This window comes from Hypomesus nipponensis, chromosome 8 (assembly GCF_054491055.1).
Source record: "Hypomesus nipponensis isolate SF chromosome 8, ASM5449105v1, whole genome shotgun sequence".
Lineage (NCBI taxonomy): Eukaryota > Metazoa > Chordata > Actinopteri > Osmeriformes > Osmeridae > Hypomesus > Hypomesus nipponensis.
This window is the reverse complement of record NC_140368.1, coordinates 6314293-6338149: the sequence shown is the minus strand read 5'-3', so window position 1 is coordinate 6338149 and position 23857 is coordinate 6314293. Positions and strand designations below refer to the sequence as shown.

Sequence of the window (23857 nt, the reverse complement as noted above, 5' to 3'; positions counted from 1 at the left end):
CCCACTGTAGCCTAATGTAATTCATGTGGTGTGTTGGGTGTCTGTAAGCATATGATCAGTACTTGCTCACAATGCTGAAAGGACTTACAGTACAAGTACGAGTATGTTGACCAAGCTTAGAGGCTGCTGCTTACGCAAAGTGGCTAACAAATGCACGCGCTCACACACACACACACACACACACCCACACCCACACACTTTAACATATACTGTATGCACGCGCATGGGCACACACAGCCATCGACATGCACATTCACACAAAGCACCCTCACACACACACAGATAGCAGTCACCCTCTGGCCTACTTGGCTATTACTGCAAAAGAATCTCCTTCTCCAGTGACGTGAACAAGGTTAAAGTTTTTTACGTGTGTGTCACATCCCTGTGTGATAGAGTGGCTATTAATTTTTTGGAGACGGTATATTTATTGTATTGGTCATAACAGCTTGAGCTATGAAAAGCATGCAGGCTTGAAATGAATAATTTTCGGTTGCCATTTTGTTGAGCTGCATTCAGGTCGGTGACTGACATGTCTAACTTCTATTTGACATTAAACCATCTTGTTTCAGTGACAGCTAAATACTTTCACTCACGTATACTCTTGCAAGTCTGGCACTGTCACATACACTTTAGATTAGCAGGAACGCCCATCGCAATGATATTCATAGATATCTCAAAGCTCCAACAACCTTATTACGGTACTGGCAACATTGCGCAGCTCTTCTTCCCTTTACGGTATCCCTCTGCGCTGGGTTGCTGGAGAGGAGCCTTTGCGTTCTCAGCGAACACAATGACGCGTATTTGAGATGTTAGAAATTACTTCATTCCATAGATGCGGAAGATTAATGAAGACAGGGAGAACTGAAAAGACTTATTATGAGGCTATGTTTTTAATGTATAGCTTTATATTCCTTCAGTTGGCTACGTGGGAATTGTAAAGGGACGCGATAACAAAAACATTTCGCAATCTATTTTACATGCAGTTGAGCGCGCGGAATAGACGGGGACAATTTCCGAATGATTCTCACTTTATTATAGGCCTACTCTTACGTCCTGGTGAAGAAGAGTATTGGTCTGATTGTCCGGTTGACATTTCAATTGTGATAATTGGGAAAGGCAATTCTTTACAATATTCAGCTACCACTTCTCAGTGCAAGATGTTTTGAGCGCCGAGGGCTTAAAAAGCAAAACGGCTGGTGTCGTGTGGAATTGTACTGTCTGCTCAGACAGCTGCAACGTCTGCATTAGGATTTTCGGGAAAACCAACAGGGAAGAATCTTCAAATACGGAATACAATGACTATGTCCGTCCCGGAGAGGAATTCGGGGTCGGAGGGAAAGGAGGAGGAGAGCGAGGATGAGAGCGAGATCCTGGAGGAAAGCCCATGCGGACGCTGGCAGAAACGGAAAGAGCAGGTAGACAGTTTATTGCTGCTCTCTGCATAGCTTAACCTTCTGGGCAGTCATTTCCAATTTGGGATATAGAAAACGTGATATAATCTGCTTGTGACATGGATCCTACCGTAGTCTGGCTCCATTGCCAATCCAAAATATGGGATATTCATCTCATCCAAAGTGTAGAATTGTAAATGCCGTATGGCAATATGTGTATGGGCTTATACAGGGACAGCAGAAAAAGAGGTTCAGAAACCGTATGTATGAGGCTATAGGCCAGGCCAGGGGATAGAAATACGACAGCTTTGTCGAACCAACGCATGATGTGAATGGTTTGGTCTACAAGGGCTATTTAACCCTTTTAATTTCCCGCCCTTCAATTGTTGAGTTTTTTTTCCTGGAAAAGCATTACCTTTATCTTTGAAACACAGCTGGGTTAAATGTTGGCTTGTTGAAGCAACAAAAAGGGTGTTGACAACAGGGCGACCGTTACAGTATGAAGATTGTTGATTATGATCTCGATATGGATTCAAAACATGCCAAATGTTTACTGTATTTCTCGGACTGATACGAACATGTTTGTGATATTTTGTGTTTGACGCGATAGACGCAGTTACATCTCATCTTCTGTGGGTCTTATTTAGTCCGTAATGTCACAGCAATGCTTCTTGTCCACCACAGTATTTTGTGTTTGTGTGTTGAATGTTGATGAGAGTTTGGACAATAACTTAAAGCAGCGTTTATAGAAGAGTAAGAGGTGCCATCAGTCGAGGCAGTGCTGTGAAATTTAATAAGGGCGTTAAACGGTTTTAAGGTTATCTTTACTCTACACATGGAGCCACTACGGCAACTTTAATCTGCTGACCTCACTGTCAGACACAGGATCATTCTTATGACATACACGTTGACCAGCCGCAGAGATGCTTGATCGCTTGCACGTACACACTCACACACACACACACACACACACACACACTCACACACACACACAAATTATCAGCACCAGCACTGCCCCAGTGTTTTTCCAATCATTGATTACCCGTCAGTGTGTTTTGTTGTTTCTGGGTCACCTCCCAATCCCTCACAGACACACACACATACACACACACACATACACACACACATAAACTCTGTGAGATGCAACACTGTCCTATTTTTCCACATGGCAGCATTACTTACTGTACAAATGTCAGAGTTGATAGGGGTTTCATTCATGTCTCACCTACTAGCCAACTCATTCACACACTGGTGTCTTATCCTCCCAGCTGCCTGGACTCTGGCTGTGCCCTGTACAGCAGATGTACTATGGTTGTAAGTAACACACCATCGTTTAGTGTTGTTTAAATATATAACTAGTACTTAGCAACAATAGAAAACAACGTGTTTTCACTGTTTAGATGTTGCATTGTCCCGCTGCTCTTTGCCTGTTCCTGCAGTCTCAAGTGTTTGTGTCTTCCTATGAGCAAACCATGATCAGTTATAATTAGATAACTAAATCATTATAGGAAAGTTTACAATAGACTATCAGGTTTCTTTTATGTAGCTCTGCCTGTAAACAAATCTCCATGGTTAGAGAGCTAGTCACGTGGTAGGCACATGTTATGGTTGGTAGTCTGGCTGCAATAACAGTGGGTGTGTTGGATTACGTAATGTTGTATCCTGAAGAGTTGGTTGGCCTCTATTAACCTACCACAGTCATCAAACACTGCATTGATTTCACTCAGCTTGCTGCACGTTGGCCTGTTGAAGCTGTACTATGACACTTTTACATAGGGGCACATACACCGTCTGTTGTCGGCTACGGCAGCTCAAATCTGGGTTTTTCATTGACATCAACATGAAGGCAGAAAGTTAAAACAAGATGTCAAGGCTAAAGACCTTTCGCAATGTTGTAAGAGGACAGAGGCAATTTTGTGTCAGTCGAAGCCAAGATCGATACTGTGTGTTGAAGGGATGGATGAAGTCACCCCCTTCCTCTTTGGCCTTTTCTGACCTCACCCATCAATTGCGCTGTTGTTGAGTGACAGACAATTGATGTTTGTCATTTAACAGCAACAGGGCTTTATCTGGGGCTTGCCTTGTGTAGCTCCCTTTCAGCTCATTGTATCTTTGCTGCCCTCTGGCTTCCTGGATGAATCAACTCTTGCTCGTTTCATACTGCGTCCTTACCCCAAACCTAAGCCTGGACTCAGCGACTCAGCAACTCATCTCCATTGCCAGTGATTACACAGCTATCTTCTTGATGAATCACTGTGTGATTGCGGTGTTTTGTTCCTGCCTGTTTCTTGGGTTTGCACACACAGGAGAAACCCTGAGAACATGATTAAGACGACGTCTTTGGCTGTCCCCACCCCTACCCCCACTCCAAAACAACCCATCTTGCCTCATCTGTAAATGTTGAAATCCTGACTTCCAGGTCAAACTAGTTCTTTGCTCTCCCATCGGCACCATTTGCAGGGAAAAACTACTGGTGCAGTCCTGGTGGCTGTGCCCTTTGTAGTGTTCTCTCACCGTCTGTGCCTTGGACTAGCATGTCTAATGAGAGAGAGAGAGACAGAGGGAGAGACAGAGGGAGAGACAAAGGGAGAGTAAGTCATACAAAGACACAGAGTGAGAAAGCTGTATCTATATCCAGGCAGGCGGTATTACCACAGGACCATGCAGGAGGAGGCCTGCATGAGGACAGAATGGAATAGGCCTCTCGATGACAGACCTTCCTCACCCCCCTTGGCCTGAACCCCCCTAAGCTGATGACCCCCTAACCCTCCCCACTCCACCCTGCTATCTGGAGAGGAACCCATTAGCGGTCACATGCTGGATATGTGGGTCAATACTCAATAGATGTTTGGGTTGTAGTAGGCGGCCATCTTGCCTGCATCCATTTATGCATTGTCATGTTGGGGGGTAGATTGGAAGTTCAAGTTCAAGTCTTTTATATGTCAGGTACACAGAACAACACAAGGTTAGACTGGGCACTGAAATTCTTAAGACAAGACAACGCAAGCACCTGGCATAACATAACATATAAGTACACGGAACACAATTTACATCAATGCTGAGCTTAAATAAGTGAAACTTCCTAAATATACAGATAGCAATAAATATAGACTATACTAACCCTAATACTAAAACGGCCTAAATTACAGATAACAATAAATAGTACACTATACTAACCCTAAATGCACAAACCTGTTTCAACCCTATTACCTATTCTAACGAATGCTGTGATGGATTGTCTCCAGAGGGAATCTGTTAAAGCAGAGGAATGAGGGAGTCTGGTGACTGCCACACATATTCTATTTTCTCTGCGAAGACCCTCTGCGTTACCCAGAGTTCAATTCAGGTGTCAGTGCTCGCAGGGACCTGGTGAGTCAGGCAGGCAAAGTAGATACCCTCAGTGTCTAGGATTGACTTTGAGTATGTATTTCTCCATGGCAACTTCTGATTCTGTCGTCAAGCAGGTTTTGATGTCGTTTATAAGGCGAGAGATAAAGTGCATCTTGCCAATCAGGAGCAAAATGGCTTGCATCATTTTACTTCACAGTTTCTAACATAGAAACACAGAAAATTAATTACTGTCTTTAATATTTCACGAATATGTAATCATATGTACTAGATCGTTTGAACACTTTATTATCTAGAATCATATCTGCAGGTTCCAATCAGGAGTTGAAGTGTAACATTTCACTACAGTATGTTTACACATGGATGCTGACTACTGTCCATGGGTTACATCCTCAAGTCGTCAGGACAAACAATCCAACCAAGGGTCAAAGCCACAGGTATAGCCGTCGCTGTAAACCCTTGTCATGTCACGGCTGGCAGTAAGTGCTGCCTCGCTTCAGGGGATCTTTCTAAGGATTGACAACTTCCTAATGACACAGGCCCGCTGGCCTGGCTCTGCCTGGCCGTCACACTGGGACAGCTGCACCACTGGAATGACACTTGCTCAGATTTCCTCCCAAGGGGAAACGGGGACAAGCGTAGGCCATCGCCTCCATACTCCTGTTAATGTAGTTGCACGTCCTGTCCTGCCCTGGGCCAGCAGGCCAGGCCCCCCTGTCAGCCTGGTGTTCTGTGCATGCAGTGCTCATGCAGAAGCACTCAGCAGGAAGAAGTCTGCTTTCATCTGACAATCCTTGACTGTTTGTATTCCAGGGTGTTAAGCGTGGCCCGAGGATGTTTAAGATGATTGAATTACATTGCCACATGAGAGAATTTGCTCGGCGGCCCGATTCTGGTCATTGTTAGAAAAGCTTTTTTGATTTGTGCATTTGACAAAATTTGAATGACAAAAGTAGAGAATGAGAACAGGGTAGCTGGAAGCTGAACAGAATTCTAGCAGCTAGAATGAAGAAGATCATGTACTATATGTGAAGGCCTATGGGCTGATATTCATACCATAACTGCCTGTGGTGTGTGTTGGCTTTGAATGATAAATGTTACATTATTATCTCTGTGTTGACAGGATATTTGTCATACAGACTTATGGTGAGTGTGTTTGTGTTTGTGTGTGTGTGTGTGTGTGTGTGTGTGTAAGGGGATCACTAATTGCCGTTCTCGCCTCCCATGTACCACAAGATTTATGAATGGTTTTATGTCACTGCGGCGGAGGTGTGTTATACTAGTATCCGAGTATCCGAGCGGGTCAGACAGATATGTGATCAGCCTTCGCATGCTACAACTGGTGCAGGCCAGAATGAGTGTGTGTTATGGGTTAGACCTGGTTCAATTATAGACATCAATTACATGAAAGCATTTAAAAGTACTTGAGGTGCGTTTGATTTGCTTCACAGTTGGCACACAGATCAAATATGATCTAATGATGGTGTTTTTCATGAAGGAAATGGGGAACCATCCAGTATTGTCCTGTTCACACTATGAAACTGACCTGTGCGTGATGTGTTTTATGGCCTATTTTATGAGCCAATTTCAGCTGTGCACTTCCCAGCTCCAGGTGACCCTCACCTCCCCATTGATGCTGTTCTGTGGTATATTGCAACCCCACAGAAGTGTGTAACCTGGAAACATGCACATGGCTGTGCCCAGTTTCAGGGATGTTGACCACTGTAGGTTAGCCTCGGGCCGTGAGTCTTCCAGCAGGTACAGGGAATCAGGCTGTAGTCTAATACCAACACTGGCCCATGTCCATAATGGGCCTGTCATGGTCCTTGGGTTTTCCTGGGGGTGCTGTTTCTGCGAGAGAGAGAGAGAGAGAGAGAGAGAGAGAGAGAGAGAGAGAGAGAGCGTGGGTGTGTGTGTGTGTTTGTGCGTAAGTGAGAGTCAAGCGAAAATAGAAAAGAAGTAGAGAGACAAATGGTAAAATAGAGACAGAGACAGAGAGAGAGAGAGAGAGAGAGAGAGAGAGAGAGAGAGAGAGAGAGAGAGAGAGAGAGAGAGAGAGAGAGAAAAGAGGGAACGTGGGTGTGTTTGTGTGTAAGTGAGAGTCGAGAGAAAATAGAGAAGAAGTAGAAAGACAAATGGTAAAATAGAGACAGAGACAGAGAGAGAGAGAGCGAGAGCGAGAGAGCAGAGAAAGATAGAAAGAGAGAAGGAGGGATAATAAGTAATCCTCATGGGTTAAGATGTGTGTTTTTGTCAGGTGCACAAGTGTGGTTTTTGTTGCCAGGACACAACATGAAGCCGTCTCTGTGGCGTCAGCTGAGCCAACCAGATGGCCTTCAGCACACACTATTATGGGATGTCATTAACCATTACACACCTCCCTGTCTCTCCCATGCTGCTGATTAAATTGCCTTTCCTATCTGATCAAGGTCATGCTCACTGGATCTGAAGAAGGTTCAAATTATAGCTGTTCTCTTCAGTCCTTTGGTAGGTGATGAGTGTGTGGTGGCGGTTGTCTCGAGGCCTCAAAAGAGTCAATTTAGTTGTTGACCACATGGCTTCTGTGGATCTGGTGAACTCGTATTGAAAGTGAAATATGAGATAGCAGCATCCATTGATGAATCCCCCCCCCCCCACCTCTCCCAGGCATCAGATGTGATGTTGGGGGAGGGGGAACTACCTGTCCTGCCAGCGCTTCCATCATTGCTTCTGTGTAAGGGATCTGCAACCCCCCTGGGCTGCGGGGGCATGGAAAGGTATCCTCTAGAAATGGCCGACACGTTGCATGTCACAGGGCTGTCAGGGCAGCGCGTATCACATGCCAACCCTGTCGCCCCCGGATACGCACTAGTCTGAGAGCATTTTGACTTTTAGTAAAACATCAGAGTCATCCTTTGACTCAGCTTTGACTCAACTGACTGGCTTCCACTGGGATTTTTTAAAGCTATTGTTTTGCATTAATCTTTTCTTTTTTTTCCCCCTTGCTTGCAACAGTTGGCTTCATTCCAGACATCAGGGTTGCCATACAGTATACCTCAGTTTTGAATACTGTGCTTTCAGGATTTGCATAATTTAACTTGGCTGATGCTGCCACTTATCCATGCCTACTTTGTCAATGCTAGCTGGCATTCTCTCTTTTACCGGTTGTGATTAAATATTAATATCTTCATCACATTCCATGTCAGACTATGTTTCTATGAATAAAAGCTGATTTTAGATCATGCTTGCATGTATTATCTTCTGTATTATTATCTGGAAGTAATTTCAAAAGGCCCCAAAGCCAAGTAAAACAGAAGTGTTCAAACCAATTTCATCTCCTTGGTTGAGACCCCGGTGGTTGACTTCCTTCCCCTCACCCAGGGTGGACGTAGCGGGAGTTGGAAAGGATTAAAGGTCCTGAGAATGTCGTGACCTCCATCTCCTCCGCGGGGCGCCACCTTGGATTTTGAAGTTTGACTTGATTTGGGGATGGTTGTGTAAACATACACCCAGAATAAACCACCCCACAATGGAACACAACAGAAATGTGCTCCCGGTCACTTAAACAAATGAAGGATCCATGTCACTGGAATGAGAGGGGAAACTGAGTGATCTTAATCCATCAAGCCAGGGGGATCAAAGGATTCTTTCATTCTATCATTCGTCATAATGGTCTCTTCTGGACTAGTAACAACTGGGCCTAGATCTGGTCAAACGCTCCACAATCTTAAGAGGGCCCTGGGCCTCATGAATCACTAGGATCATCCAAACTTGTCAATGCCTCTGTCGGCCCTGAGACGTTTCTTTTATCTTTGCTAGCAGAGAAAACGACAACCCACCCCACTCACTCTGTCATGAAACGACTGCCGTCCTCCATGCACAGGGGATTAGAAGAGATTAGTATTCAAATTTGAACACATCTCTTATTGGTTGCCGTGGCCAGGACCACAGGAAGTGTGAGCAGGTCATTTACATGCAGGAAGCAAAGGGAAACGTGATGTGACACCTAAAAATCAGAGAAAGGCTTTATAAATTAAACAGAAAGTTTGCAGTCTGAATGGCTTTCTACGTAGCGACAACGCGTATGAACGCAGGAGTGAATAAAAACATCCTACAGGCCTAGTGTTGAATCACCCCCCCCCCCCCCCCCCTCAAGCTTCACTCCCCAGGGCTGGAGCCCTTTCAGACGCTGTTATCCATCTTTGTCTTCTATTATTCAACTAATGGAAGCTCAAAGCATCTCTCTCACTATCTGAAGGGGTGTGGTGACGGCATTTAAATGCAGAGCGGACTATGCCAAAGACCTCTAGACTCCCGGGTGAAGGGGGGGGGGGCAGCTCTGTATGTCACTCAGAGAGTGTTTAGCTGCCCCCCCTCCCCCACAGGGAGAGAGCGGTCAGCTCCCCCCCCCCCACACACACACACATACAGGAAGGAAGGGGGTTGAACGGATACCCAGTACCACACTGCCAATGAACACAAATGCTCGCTCTGCAACTTTCTATCCTTCAACTTTTCAACTCTCTTTTTTGTACACCCCCCCCTCTCTCTCTGTCTTTCTCTCTCTGTCAATCTCTCTCTTTCTCTCTCCTGTTTGTCTCTTTGTCTCTCCATCTCTCCATGGGGTCATCTTAATGAGCTTCAGGACGAGCCACTAATTACAACTGTAGAAAAAGAACAGTAGATCTTAGGAACTTTGCCCTTCAGCCTGACAACTGCTTACTCAAATGCAATCACTCCACTGTTAAGATACTATGGTTTACACACTCTGTCCTATTGTTTGGTTTTTCCTGGCTCTGAAATAAGGCAGAGATGTGAGATAAAGTGCATGAAACCCGGCTCGAGCTCTTAAAGTAACTGGCCTTTGCATCACATTTTGAAACTGGGCCTCTGCTGAGCTTGCCCGTGCTCTGCACCTATGCCAGGTCTCTGTTTTTCATGTTACCCCAAGTAAACCCTCTTGGCCACTGCTTATGATGAACGGTGGTAACCTCTGGGTTCTGTGCTTTGAAGATAGGAATTGAGTGATCCAGAAAACCGCTATTGCCGGTCTTTATAGAGAACTTTAATACAGGAGTGCTTCCAACCAGTCCTTACAAGTCCTTTCAGGAACGTAGCCAGATGTTCCTAAAGAATGGGACAGGTGCCAGAATAAGGTCAGCCTGAACACATATCCTAAAACACATACTTGCTTAATAAACTCGACATTATCCTTCCTTAATGTTGCATATACATTCTTAATGTAATTTTTGTAGGCAGTACCGACTTTTCTATATTTATCCATGTTAGTGTTATTTCAGAGGTATCTCAACTCTCTGTATCAAGTAGCACATGTTGCTCCTGGGAAGGGGAGGAGGCGGCTGGCTTTGGGCCGATGGGTTGGGGTCGAGTAATGTAAGTGTTGCTGGTGAAATTGGACAACAGCTCTACGAAGTATGATATATGCAGTAGCCAATATGACACATTGGTGGTAATCCCTCCAACGTGTCCCTGTCGAAGTGACCCTACACTATAGAGCCATATGGGAGCCCGGTCTGGAATGAACTCCACTCTAAATGGAGGTCTTTTGGTGTGTGGGGGAGGGGTCGAGCTTGTTACGCGAGACTTACCCCAGCAGGAGGGGCGGGGGGGGGGGGGGCAGGGGGGGAAGGGGGGCAGGAGGGAACACCTCCTTTCACCTCCATTTTAGAAGCGCAATGATGAGGAGCAGAGAATGCCGTCCACTTTCCCCTCTCACATTCCTTGTTTTAAGTAGCTCACTTCACCTCGGGTACTAATGTTGTTCACATGGGCCCCGTTTAAAGAAAATCTGTACTTCCTCCTCTTCTCAAAGGTATTCTAATCTCTGATCTTGCCATAATTTGATAGTAAAACACGTGCTTCTCAACATAGTTACTTGTGACGCATCTACTCATACTTGATTACTTCCTTCTTTAAGGAAGACAGGAAGGAAGAATGCAGTGTAGGGCAGAATAATTTAATATATTGAATTAGCAATTATCTACTGTAATCAAGATGTTATTGTTGCATTGTCTTTAATTAATGAAATGGTCTGAAAGGAATGACAATCATGGATCTGGGGTCAAGCCAGTGTTATGATGAGGTTCTTTTTTAGTGGTTATGTTGATAAAGTATATACAGTCATTTTCAAAAGAAATGTTCTTTCCTTTGATTTTCTCTTCTCAAGTCATGAGAGGCAAATAAATGGTCTTATCAGCTATTGTCTCAACTGTAGAGGTTGACCCTGAGAAGGAGGCAGGGTTGATAGTAAGCTGTATCTGACAGCTGCAAAGTGCTGGGCCTTTTACCGTTGTGTGTTTGTTTGTATGTGCTTAAGAGGGAGTGGGGAAAAGCACACATAGGTTACAGATTTAAAGAAGAAAAACACACAAACTGTACACACACTCAACCACATGGGCACACTGAAGTGCACAAACCCCCACTAACTCACACTCATTTTCTCAGACTGACTCAGTGTTAAAAAAAAGGCGTGTGACAACAGGCACGCACGCACAAACACACACACCCACACACCCACTCTTCCCCACCCCCTATACACACTCACACACACTTAGATTATATATTCACAAACATTCCTCTGGAGGTGAAGGCGAGATCAAAGACTAATTTATCTGGATTCTCCAAGAGAAACAAACGGGGTGACTTTCCTCACATGCTCTTGAGACTGTTCACAACTCATAGTTCATGCGTATCACACTAGTAAGGGTGAATTTTCACCCGTAGAGCAAACGTGACATACGATTTTAGTGCTCCTTGTCCCCGTCAGACAGGGAACATGTGGCTTAGTGACAGAAGACAGACACAGGAAGAAGAACAATGAAGCCAGTGTCATCGGATTACGCTGGTGGAGACAGAAACACCACAGCACTGGACAGACAGGGAAGACTGATGGCTCTTTAACCCAGAGAATCATTTCATAAAACAAGTGGGTTTCATGGAGTTACATTTGAATGGAATGGAGAATAAGTGCTTTTTATATATGATTTTGGAGGCTGCCTAGTAAGCTCAGTATTGTTCAGATAAGAGATTGAGCTCAAGGTGGCTAAGACCCAACATTCTTCAGGTTGGGTTGTCATTTTCACAAGTGGACAGAGAAGTGCCAGTCTATGATTAAATACAACCAAAAAGTTGTTGAAGAGTTGGATGAATATAGTCCTTCTTTACCAGACTCTCATAGAAGAGTCATCCAAAAGAGTCTTAGAGGAATCATTTCTCCAGCTCCCTCCTTTGAGTTTCATATCCAGTGGTTCTTTGTTTTGGTACGGAGCTACAGAGCAGTGGGATCAGGACCCCACCCCCATCACTACCCCCCTGCTGCCTGTGTCTGGATCAGGCATTCCTGTGTGTAAAGAGCTTGACTCGCCTCCGAGAAAATGAAGAAGTGAGACCTGATGAAGGCTAATCTTTGTAATATCTAATCACGAAGGAGGGAAGGTCCATTTGCAAATTCCGCTCTGACCTTGTTTGTCCCCTGAAAGTGCTTTAGTCTGGTTTGTTTTGGAAAAAGGATTGAATAGCTGGAATCTTGAGAAAAAAACTGTGAAAACAAGATGTGGTGAGGCCTGAAATGAGCAAACACTGACCCTCCATCAATGTTATTCACAAGATTCATATTCACTTTGAAGGCAGTTTACAGACAGACAAGGCCGACAAAGACACACAAAGAAACATGACGTAATAGTTGGCCAATCCCATGCTCATCCTAAAACCTTTTAAGATAATGGGGTCCTCTCCCTAGGTGTCTTTTTATCTGCTGGGATTGTTTTACAACCTTGCATGCTGTATTGTCCCCACCTACCCACCGTGGAGTGTTTCTGGTGTTTTATCCGCACTGTCTCCGATCCGAGCACAGCACCTCAGGGAGACGAGGCATGGAGCCAGCACATACCAAGTCATTTACATAGCCTGGCTGTACGACTGCATAAACATTGCGCAACGTACAACAGATTTCTTCAGGTTAAGAACCAGAGGCAAAGATCTATGGCAAAGCCACTCTTATCAGTGAGTTACAGTATGTGACGCTGATGGCAGCAGCAGTGGTGGGGGCACCTAATGTACAGTGAGGCTGATCATCAGGGAATGTGATGTTGTGTGGGAGCAGGCCGAGAGGAGGCGAGACAACCAAGGTAGCAGACTAGGGTCTTTGTCAGGGCCAGGCTGGGACTCACAAACTGTATCCCGCCAGACAAAGACGCTCTCTCTAGTATTCGTTCTTTCACAGTGATGCTACAGAGACGACCGTGTAGGTCGATGAGCTGTCTCTGCGACGTCACCCTTCTGCGCTCATCTCTCTTTCTGTCTCTCTATCCTTAGTCTCTCTGTCTATTTCTCGCTCTCCCTCTATCCTTACTCTCTCTATTTCTCTCACTCTCTCTCTCCTTTGTTTTGCTCTCTCCTTCATCTCCCTCCTCCCTTTCCTTTCACCGTCTGCCTTATTCATCCGTCTGTCTCCAGACCCTCTCACAGTGAACCAGCATTCTGGCCCTGTGCCATCAAATGGGACAGGGATCTCTTCTCAGTACATTCATGTACTGATAACTGAGATATTGTTATTTTCCCAGAAATGCTTCTGTGATCTTATCTTCAGGGGAGTCAGGCATATTCAGTCATCTCTCCTTGTATTATTTGAATCTAAGGTTATATAACGTGTCCGATCCTAAACTGTAAACAAGCTGACCCCTTACCTAAATGGATGCCGGATAAAGCACTGTTTAAAGCCCAGTTGCAATTCTCACCCTGTCTTCAACCCGGCCAACCTCATTTGCAAACATTGGTGTCACCAAGGTGACGGCCAATGCCATTGAATTATGGGTAATCTGTGTTGATCAGCCGGGCTCAGACAGGATCCGGTAGAAAGTCTCACGCCACATTTACCTGAGCTGCTCACACACAGTGGATCTGTGGATCTAGAAGAGGGAAAAACTAGGTGGATAGACACCAGCCAGCCAGCCCTGCAAGCTACCTCTCTGCTCCCTAGATAGCCCTGCTTGCAAAGACAGCAGGCAGTTGGTGTTAGTCTTTTATGTCATTACCCTTATCCTCATTATCATCACTACACAATCAATACTAGGACATAGTATTTTTCTATCAAATCATATGGGAAAGCTAAGATGTTCTGGATTTCTTCTTGGTACTCATATACTACAGGATATGATGCAACTATTCCTAGAAATCTCAACCCACAAGGGATATTTCAGGAGTTGCGACATATAATTTCAGGATATCTTTTTCTTGTGAGTAAAAACATGCCATAAAACCAAGTTGTAAAAGCCCTTTGCTTGCATAATAGAATCTCTGTGGGCATTCTAAAACCTCAAAATCCAGAGAGCTACCTCAGGTTACCTCCATCAGTAATCTATCTTCACTCCTAAACAGAACACATCGGAATAGAGTTGGGTTTGTAATAACATGAGGACCAAATATTCTACTTCCCCCCACCCTGACCCTACCTCCTCGGCACACCCAATGATAGTGCTGTGTTGCCACAGTTTGTTTACTGGTTCCTGTAGAACCATGACATAACACCAGTCCAGACCCTGTTAGATCCTCAGGAAGTCTAGTCCGCCCGGCAACAGGGGGTTGCTGTTATTTTCTCACAGAATTCTAGAGAAAATAAACAACCACTGAAACATGGAGTCTGGGGAAGGCCGTGTAACCCTTCTCCCTCCTCTGTGTGCTCGACGGTCTGCACATCTGTCAGTTGCTGGTGTCTGAATGTCAGACCATTGTGTTCCTAGCCTATAATACCCACAATCAGAATATAATCTTTGAGTGAGCAGAAAAACCCAGATTATATGTCATCTCATGCTCTACATGATCATGGCTCCTCCCACACTCCGAATGAGATCGGATCTGCCCTGCGTTCAGGGAGATGGGCAGAGCTTCGGGTGTCTAGATGGGCCTACAGTTCTTGGGAAAGATTTGGTATGAAGTTTAAATCCTACGTTAGGTATTGAAGAAACAGTGATATTAATAGCATCTTGTGTGGTCAGTCACACACTCTGCCTGACGCAGCTCTGCCTGAGGCAGCTCTCCCCTCTCTCTCTCTCTCTCTCTCTCTCTCTCTCTCTCTGTCTCTCTCTCTCTCTCTCTCTCTCTTTCTCTCTCTCTCTCTCTCTCTCTCTCTCTCTCTCTCTCTCTCTGTCTCTCTCTTTCTCTCTCTCTCTCTCTCTCTCTCTCTCTCTCTGTCTCTCTCTCTCTCTCTCTCTCTCTTTCTCTCTCTCTCTCTCTCTCTCTCTGTCTCTCTCTCTGTCTCTGTCTTTCTAACAGGGTAGTCCCTGGAAGTTTGCCTCAGGTTCTAGAGGAATGGTTTTCACCATGTGCCAATCGCCCACTCCTCCTGACCAGAGAGTTGTACTGGTTGGGAAGAACTGGAGTCAAGCCCATCTGGCAGAAGGCCAGTGGGACAGGAGCTGCTGTCATATGGGCCTTATTTAATAGGACAGGAGCAGGGTTCCTAGGTTCATTTACTCATATTATCCCTGTTCAAGAGTGGAAATGGAAACCATTGTGAATCCTTGATTAACCTGATGTCTTCTGTTGTTGAGGAATCCATGAAAATATGTGTTTTGCTGGTTGGTCCTCTGTTAACTACACATGTGCTCTAACCTCTACCCATAGGCTCTCAATGAATGCCTTTCATTGTATGGAGAGAAGTAAACAACCATTAGTAAAGTAAAGAAGCTTTTGCCATTGTGAAAACATAAACAGCACTTACAACACAAAACAGAGACGAGGCTTTAGGTAGCTGAGAGTGAAGGACTTTCCCTCTGGACTAAAGATAGAGCAACATAATGGAGAGAGACTCTGTTAGGTTGAAGACAGGTAATTGCATCCAGGAGGTTCAAGAATGTTAGAGTAAAGATGTGTTGCAGCCTGTCACAAAAACATGGCTTAGTAGCCACGGCAACAACCCTCCTGCTTCGTAAAAAGCCATTCCTGTCTTGTTGAAACACTGTTGTATCATACAGTATACTGTAGCTTGTGTTTTCATGTTATCTACTGTAGGAGAATGCTACAGATTTTGTTTGTGCCATTGCGACATCATAAAGTTGGAATGTAATTCTCTACGAATGGTATTCAAACTGCCTCCTTGTGTCTGTCAGGAACAGGTTTGTCCTGATTTGTTTGCAGGCAAGGCCTTTGTGACCTATAGCTCACAAAAGTATGTGTTAAGTGAGCATCAGGTGAAAGGGCTGGAAGTGTGTGTGTGTTTGTGTTTATGTGTGAGTATGATGAGCGACCCTATCTGACTGTCTGTTCTGGAACTGTTCTGTTCTGTGGGACTGTGCTGTTCTGTTCTGGGTTCATGCGTTCTCATGCGAAGCATATGTAATAGAGCCCAGGGCTGCTTCTGACTGCCAGAGCACAGACCCAGACACAAACAGTACATCTCCCCATCTGACCCAGCCGGGCTCACTCCCTGAGTCACTGTCCTCAAAATCTCATGGCACATACTCGTTCACCTCCTCTCTCTCTCTCTCTCCCTCTCTCTCTCTCTCTCTCTCTCTCTCTCTCTCTCTCTCTCTCTCTCTCTCTCTCTCTCTCTCTCTCTCAATGTCTCTCTCTCTCATTTCCTAAATCTCTTGCTTTCCTCATTATCTCAAGCTCTCTCAATGTCTCTCACTCTCCCTCTTTTCCAAATCCCTCATTCATAGTCTCTCCTCTCCCCCTCCCCCTTCTCCCCCTCCTCCCCCTCCTCCCCCCTTTTCTTTTTAATCCATCTCTCTGTGCTCCAGCAGTAGCTCTGATCTGAGCCCCTCGTGTGTTTTTACATCATCACGTTACAGATGGTCACACTGCTTTTTAATGGCGGTTAAAATGCCTCAGTGCAAAGGAGTTGTATATTTGATTTCATCTCCACTGATCCTGTTTACATAAAACCCTGTTCAGCCCCTGCATGGATGTATGCTGGTACTCGATGATGTTGGAGTCAATGGCTTTGACATGAGACAGATGTGCCTTACCTAGTCTCATTAATATAGGTCTCCTCGAGAGACACCGTCGCCAGTGAGGTGTGTGTATGTGTGACTGCCTTTCGAAACCGTTAAGTGATCATCATAGCAGCTATACTTGCAGATGATGCCTAGAACAAACCACCGGTCGTAGATACTTATTCATTCACCAATGAGGAGGCTCACGTGGAGTTTGTCTCCCCCTGCAGGTCAGTCAGGGTAATGTCCCAGGTGTGGAGAGCGCGTCCTTGGCCATGGACACAGAGGAGGGGGTGGAGGTTGTCTGGAACGAGGTGCTGTTCTCTGACAGGAAGGTCTTCAAAGCACAAGAGGTAAGTAATCAAGTAAACTCAGATATCTATCACTTTATCCAAAGAGGATATACGTGTACAAATGTGCATCCGCCCAGTAAACTAAAGCATAAGGCATTGGATCAGCATGTGACCACTGACTACCTCCTCCATGTCTGATCTCTTTCTTGCAGGAGAAGATCAAGGAGATGTTTGAGAACCTGATGCAGGTGGAACATCCGAATATTGTCAAGTTCCACAAGTACTGGCTGGATATGAGGGACAGTCAAGCTCGGGTCTGTGACACATTTCTGCCATTAACTCTCTCTCTCTCTCTCTCTCTCTCTCTCTCTCTCTCTCTCTCTCTCTCTCTCTCTCTCTCTCTCTCTATCTATCTCTATTTCTTTCTCTCTCTCTCTCTCTCTCTCTCTCTCTCTGTCTCTCTCTCTCTCTCTCTCTCTCTCTCTCTCTCTCTCTCTCTCTCTCTCTCTCTCTCTCTCTCTCTCTACTTCATTGCTTATTGCGTCCTTATCTCTTTCCATCCATGTGCCACAGGTCATATTCATTACAGAATACATGTCCTCTGGTAGCTTGAAGCAATTTCTCAAGAAAACCAAGAAAAACCACAAGACTATGAACGTCAAGGTCAGTTTCAGCCCATTTGATTATGTGCATTCAGTATGCCTCAGCCCACCTTGAAGTGGTGGGAAGACCAGTCTATGCAGGATTCAGGGCTGCAGGATGGCAGATCTTTATCAACTTGTGCTTTCATAAGCAAATGTGTCACTTAGTAGTCACTGGATCCAGTAGAATATTTAATGGTGTGACACTCATGCTTCTCTGTCATACACCCTAGGCGTGGAAGAGGTGGTGTACCCAGATACTGTCTGCCCTTAGGTAAGAGCAGCAACACACTAGCACTCTTTCCCTAACCCCCCCCCACCCCCACCACCTCCCCTTTTCTTAGTTTTTGCATTTCTCTCTCAGTTTCTCTTTCCATTTCCCTCTTTCTATATCTTTCTCCTTCTCTCTTTCCTGCTCGTCCTACCTCCCTTCCCTTCCCTCCAGATCCGGATTAGGATCTGAGCAAGCCTCAGGCCATGGTAGACAATATCGAGGTGTCTGAGCTGATAGATGTGTGTTTTCACTTCCTCCCGAGAGACCAAAACCCTTTTGTTGTTTACTGCCAGTTACCTGCACTCCTGTGACCCGCCGATTATCCATGGCAACCTGACCTGCGATACCATCTTCATCCAACACAACGGCCTTATCAAGATTGGCTCAGGTCTGCCTCCCCATGGGCTTGTTATGTAACTGCCACAAACATTCAAATTGATCACATTTCCCATATTTTAGGTTTAACCTCAAATCATTTTAGTATATCAGGCCTGAATGTTACAAAAAATGACTTTCTAGGCAAATAAGGCTTATTCTGCAGCTTGTAGTTTGAGAATACAACGTACACATTATTTTTGTACAATTTCCATTGATACTTGATAGTCCAAAGAAGAGTGCTAATGTGGCTTTATGAAACTGAATAGTACCCTTATTCTGCCTTTTCCTCAGTGTGGCACAGACTGTTTGTGAATGGTAAGAACCATATGGTGTTCTGCTCATCATTCTTCTCCTCTTTCCTATCAAACATTTCCCTATCTGTTAGAGGAGACCATTGTAAGGTTAATTTACAGCACACAATTTCTTACAATCTGATCCCAATGTAGCTTTGTAGGACCTGGGTGTCTTTGGGAGTTGGGTTTGATTTTCTAGCCGTCTATCTTCCCTCACAACAAGTGTTCCCGGGGGCCAGTGGTAAGGTGCGACCTCACCGAGACGAACAGAGGAACCTGCACTTCTTCTCTCCAGAGTATGGCAGTGAGTGTCCCACCCACCCCTTCTTCCCTCCTCCCCAACATTCTCTGGTCTCCTGACACAGCCTGCATAAACCAGTCCGCTACCTGATAATGATAACCATCAGTGAATATATCCACAATGGATATAAAATATCGATAAAACGCTAAAGGATGTATGTGTAGCCTACAACAGTCTAAGTCATGCAGCTGAACAATACATTTGGTATTAGCGTCTGCTCCTCCTTCTGTACTTACTTGACTCTTTTGTTGTTGGAGTCTGAAGGTAACTCTTTCTTGGCTGAAGTTAGAAATGTGTTCCCTTTTCCTTTTGTCTCTCTCTCTCTCTCTCTCTTTATTTCAAATTTCTAGCGGAGGAGGATGATTATGCCATTGACATCTTCTCTTTTGGGATCTGTGCTCTGGAGGTGAAAGAAACCCACCCAACACTCAGCAGATGGACTGTGTGTGTGTGTTAGTGTGTGTTAGTGTGTGTTTGTGTGTGTGTTAGTGTGTGTGTTTGTGTAAGAACATGCACATATATGTGGCAGATTTGGTCTCAACAAGACTGACTACTTTTGAGAGGCCTTCATAGTTGTGCCCGAGTACCCATCATGATCACATGTTCTGTCTGGGCTGTGTTTATGTCCAGATGGCTGTGCTGGAGATCCAGGCCAACGGGGATGCTGTCGTGTCTAAGGAGGCTATCTCCAACGCAGGCCAGTCTCTGGAGGACCCTCTGATGAGAGTGAGTGCTGCACATGGCTTCCTGTCCCAGATACTGACCAGCCAAGCGGCCCAGTCCGATTTCTGCTTGTCAGAGAGCCAGAGACAGTCGGACTCCTTTAACAGTTTTTGATAACATGATTCAGATTGGAAGAACCTAGAATATGTGTCAGAGTAGGGGGACTTTCAGTTTCACAGCAGCTGCTTATTCCCTGCTCTCTCTTTCTGCCATTAACTCTATCTTTCTCTCTCTCTCTCTCTCTCTCTCTCTCTCTCTCTCTCTCTCTCTCTCTCTCTCTCTCTCTCTCTCTCTCTCTCTCTCTCTCTCTCTCTCTCTCTCTCTCTCTCTCTCTCTCTCTCTCTCTCTCTCTCTCTCTCTCTCTCTCTCTCTCTCTCTCTCTCTCTCTCTCTCTCTCTCTCTCTCTCTCTCTCTCTCTCTCTCTCTCTCTCTCTCTTTCCTTCTGAGCGAGCACAATCCTCTGGTTCCTACATGCAGCCTAAGCTTGTCCGTCCTCTCTGCCCTGTAGGAGTTCACCCAGTCGTGTGTGCGTCACGAGGCCAAGCTGCGTCCCACTGCCCACGACCTGCTGTTTCACCGCGTGCTGTTTGAGGTCCACTCCCTCAAGCTGCTGGCCGCACACTGCTTCATCAGCAACCAGTGTGAGTCTCTCCATTCTGGGATGTTCAGTTCATTCAAATCTTTCCCCCTTAAAGGGTGATAAGGTTAAAAGGTCACCTCCTTGTTGACTGTGCCTTTCTGTAGACCTGCTGCCAGAGAACTGTGTGGAAGAGAAGACCAAGTCCTTCGACCCCAACGCTGTCATGGCGGAAATCAAACACCACGACCGTGCAGGAGTGCAGCTTAAGTGAGAACCCCCTATGTCACTATACACCTTCAGGGGCCACCTATAGATGTCAAACTTAAATACTTTGATCGATCTTCACATTATTCTTTTCCACAGGTATTCTCACGTGTCTCCACTGGAGCTGGACAAGTTCCTGGAGGATGTCAAGTAAGATCCAACTCTTCTCAGTTGATCTCTCTCCTCAGATTGAGTGCCGAGGGCTGTATTCAGCACTGGAATGTTAAACTTAACTGATAAACCTAAACTTAAATAGTCAATCTAAGTGGAGAAAATAACGTAATGTTTACTTTTGACCTCCATTTTCTCAGGAATGGGATCTACCCCCTCATGAACTTTGCCTCATCGCGCCCCCACCCTGTCCCGCGTGCCCTGTCTCTGTCTCAGGAGCAGGTGGAGACCGTGAAGACTCCCACCCCAGAACCGCAAGAGACTGAGTCCAGGAAGGTGTGTGTGTGGTGCTTTCTGAATGTGTTTGTGTGTGTGTGGTGGTGTGTGGTTGTATCACACAGTGTCAGTGTTCCAGGGCACTGCTTACTGGTGCTTACTTGGTGCTCTGGAACACTGACAGTCTGGTTGTGTGTTACAGGTGATCCAGATGCACTGTAACTTGGAATCAAATGAAGAAGGGACCAAAACTCACGTGAGCTACAAACACAACCTATTTCTAGATGTTAACTGCCATGTTCTTCCTCGGTTTCTCATTAATCATAAAATCAGAAATAGATGCCTGTTCTCCATTACACAGTTTCAATAACTTATTTCATATCCTAATTTATTAAAAAATATACTCTTTGATTAGTACTAGAACAAATCATTTGGTAGCAAATCATTCATAGGCTTATGAAATGAAATGTCCCTTTCTCCGTAGCTGTCTCTGTTTCTGAAGATGGATGACAAGCTGCATAGACAGCTCAGCTGTGACATCCTTCCAAGTGAGTTCACAAGCACACCACCATTATGGTCACTTTTCTTCGTCTGTAAGCATATTCTCTAGTTTACCTCTTAACAAATAATACATTATTTAAATTCTAAGCTATTGTATCTATCTACATGTATCTAAATCTTGTTTCAATATTTCAGCTGACTGCTCCAAAGACCTTGCCAATGAACTTGTTCACTACGCCTTCATAAGTGAGGTAGGTACATCTACAGACTAGGTGGGCAACACAATATTATAGCTGTCCAACTCCACCCCCTGCCTGCCTTGTCGCCTAGAGCAGGCCCTGATGATGTCATGCTCTCTCCCCCTTACAGGAGGACTGTGATAAGCTGGCGGGGTTCCTGGAAGATGCTCTCGGCAGACATAGGCTCAGAGCGCTGGCCTCGGGGAGCACACAGTGAGGCCCCCCCCGTGGAGGCTGGCCCAGAGAGAGGGGCCGTTGGCTTTGACCACTCGTCCCAGAGTGAGAGAGGGGGCAGCAGGCAGGATCAGCCGGGATCAGAGGGGGCCGGGGCCAGCGTGGGCATGGGAGGATTAACACAGGTGGTTAGAAGCTGAGCCTGAAGGCCCGAGAACATCCTGGGGGGTTTGGAGAGAGCGGGCTTGAGCGGAGGCAAGAACAGGAAGCAACCTCCTGATTGGAGGACCACAGGAGTGATGGCTGTGTTTAACTATCCCACAATGCAGTGGAAGATTGATAACCCCCCACCCTCCCCATCCCCTTGCCTAAAAGGGCTATCATGCCTTAAGATGTCTTCATGACATACGGCTCTCAATATTGACACTATTTGAATAGATATACTCCCTTCCAGACATCTGATATGACAGCTACATTTTTATGTGTTCTTTTAATCAGAATCCGAGTTTATAACACCCTAAAATTGTTGTGGTTTGCCACTCATGTAATTATTTTTTAATTTATTTTTATGTTTACCTAATTCAGTCATTACATAGCCAATTTTATCACAACTTATAATCCGTCCATCATGCACAGGCAATGTTCACAACACAGAATTATTTTCCTTGTCTTTTCTTGTTTAACTGTTGTCTGAGCCTTGCACAGTTTTTGTTCACATATGAATGGTCTAGTACTACTATTCACTTAGGCCAGACACTTTTCTCCCAGAACTGCAAATGCCTCAGTAAGTCTCCATGCATTAGTATTGATCAGCAATGAGACAATGCCTCTCTTTGCCTGTAAAACTCTTAAAGGGGGTTTCCCTGTAAAAGTGCTCTGAAAGCCAAAGACTTGCAAAGTGCCTAAGATGGCAATCCACATTGGACAAAATACCCATGACCACAGTAGTTTTGATGTAAAGATTTGAATGACAGTCTCTTGGTAAATATTCTGATACATTACATAAGTTGAATTTGGAGTTAACAGAAAGCTATCTTATTTTATCCACAACATCAGCCTGTGAAAATCACATATTTGGGAAAGCAGTTCATTGAATTCTAGTATGTTATTATATCTAATTTGACATCAATAACAGCCCATAACATCTACAACAATGTAGTGTGTTTGCGTCCTTAGTATGCGTATTACATAGTAATAGTAAAGTAATATGTAATACACATGCTAATTTACTATTGTTCAGTAAACTGCCATTACGTAACTCAGAAGATTACAATTATATTTACATATGTGATATGATACACTTTCTATGATAAAGAGGGCATATAGAGTGAATAAAGTGTTTACAAAAGAGTTTGTCATCTTTTATGCCAAGGGAGTATCCAATATTCAAAATAACTAATGGGTATGGGATTTTATGCCCCAAAATTTGGGATTTAATTGTCTTTTAGTAAACTGATAAGTTGGGGAAATGGGATTTGGGAACAATATTTGTGAATTTCCCTAATACATTTTGATCCGTATATTCATTCAGTATCAAAACCTGTTAACTATATGACATTAGCTTGTTACGCTGTCTGTGAACCTGCAATATCAAAACAAATTGCACTACTGACTTGTATAGTTTTCGCTTTAAATATTCGGAAAGTGTCTGACAAGCATCCTGTCAGCTTGTCTGTGAGAAAGGAAGCCTTTTCTCACACATGGTGTAGATATATGAACACTATCTGTAGGGTGTAGATACGTGTTTGTGGCTTTGCAAGGGGTTTACTTTTAACAAACGCACACAATGGCTCACAATCTGACCTGATACTTTGCATCTGCATGTCTTAATAACTCAAAAACTGTACAGATTTGTATTGTTATTATTATTTCTTCAAGATTGCCTTGTCATTAACATCACCATCGGATCCGAAGGGGAAATAAGAAAAGAAAGAATGTTTAGACTGAAATTAATTCATATCAGTCATTTTTCTGTCATAGTAACTCAACTTCGTCCCAAGTTTGTTGAATGAATGTAAGCTTTGGGTGTGTTCTGCTTAACCCTCTGTTCAATATTGTACTGTGATTGAATCCAATAAAATGATATTATGTGACATGCGGAAGAGTTGTGTAGTGTGAAGTGTTTTTTGAACTAAAA

General features: G+C 44.7%; 1 protein-coding gene across 2 annotated transcripts; it reads left to right on the top strand.

The window, feature by feature from the left end:
• The first annotated feature begins 748 nt into the window (after positions 1-748).
• Positions 749-23822, top strand: nrbp2b (nuclear receptor binding protein 2b). 2 transcript variants are annotated; one of them, XM_084703551.1, is made up of 18 exons: positions 749-1415; positions 16903-17025; positions 17178-17279; positions 17539-17628; positions 17840-17880; positions 18174-18268; positions 18550-18573; positions 18775-18855; positions 19203-19258; positions 19483-19578; positions 20084-20216; positions 20320-20422; positions 20519-20569; positions 20731-20866; positions 21009-21062; positions 21291-21354; positions 21503-21558; positions 21677-23822. In XM_084703551.1, the coding sequence occupies exons 1-18, from the start codon at positions 1296-1298 to the stop codon at positions 21761-21763; spliced, it is 1512 nt and encodes a 503-aa protein (XP_084559677.1). In that variant the 5' UTR covers positions 749-1295; the 3' UTR covers positions 21764-23822. The 2 variants fall into 2 exon arrangements, with proteins under 2 accessions (XP_084559677.1, XP_084559676.1); XM_084703550.1 differs by having other exon boundaries at positions 18751-18855.
• The last annotated feature ends 35 nt before the right edge of the window (positions 23823-23857 follow it).

Coding starts and splice junctions, on each gene's coding strand:
- nrbp2b (XM_084703550.1), top strand. CDS start 1,296: ATGACTATGTCCGTCCCGGAGAGGAATTCGGGGTCGGAGGGAAAGGAG. Junction 17,629..17,839: donor ACAAGACTATGAACGTCAAG/GTCAGTTTCAGC, acceptor CATACACCCTAG/GCGTGGAAGAGGTGGTGTAC. Junction 19,579..20,083: donor TGGAGGACCCTCTGATGAGA/GTGAGTGCTGCA, acceptor TCTGCCCTGTAG/GAGTTCACCCAGTCGTGTGT.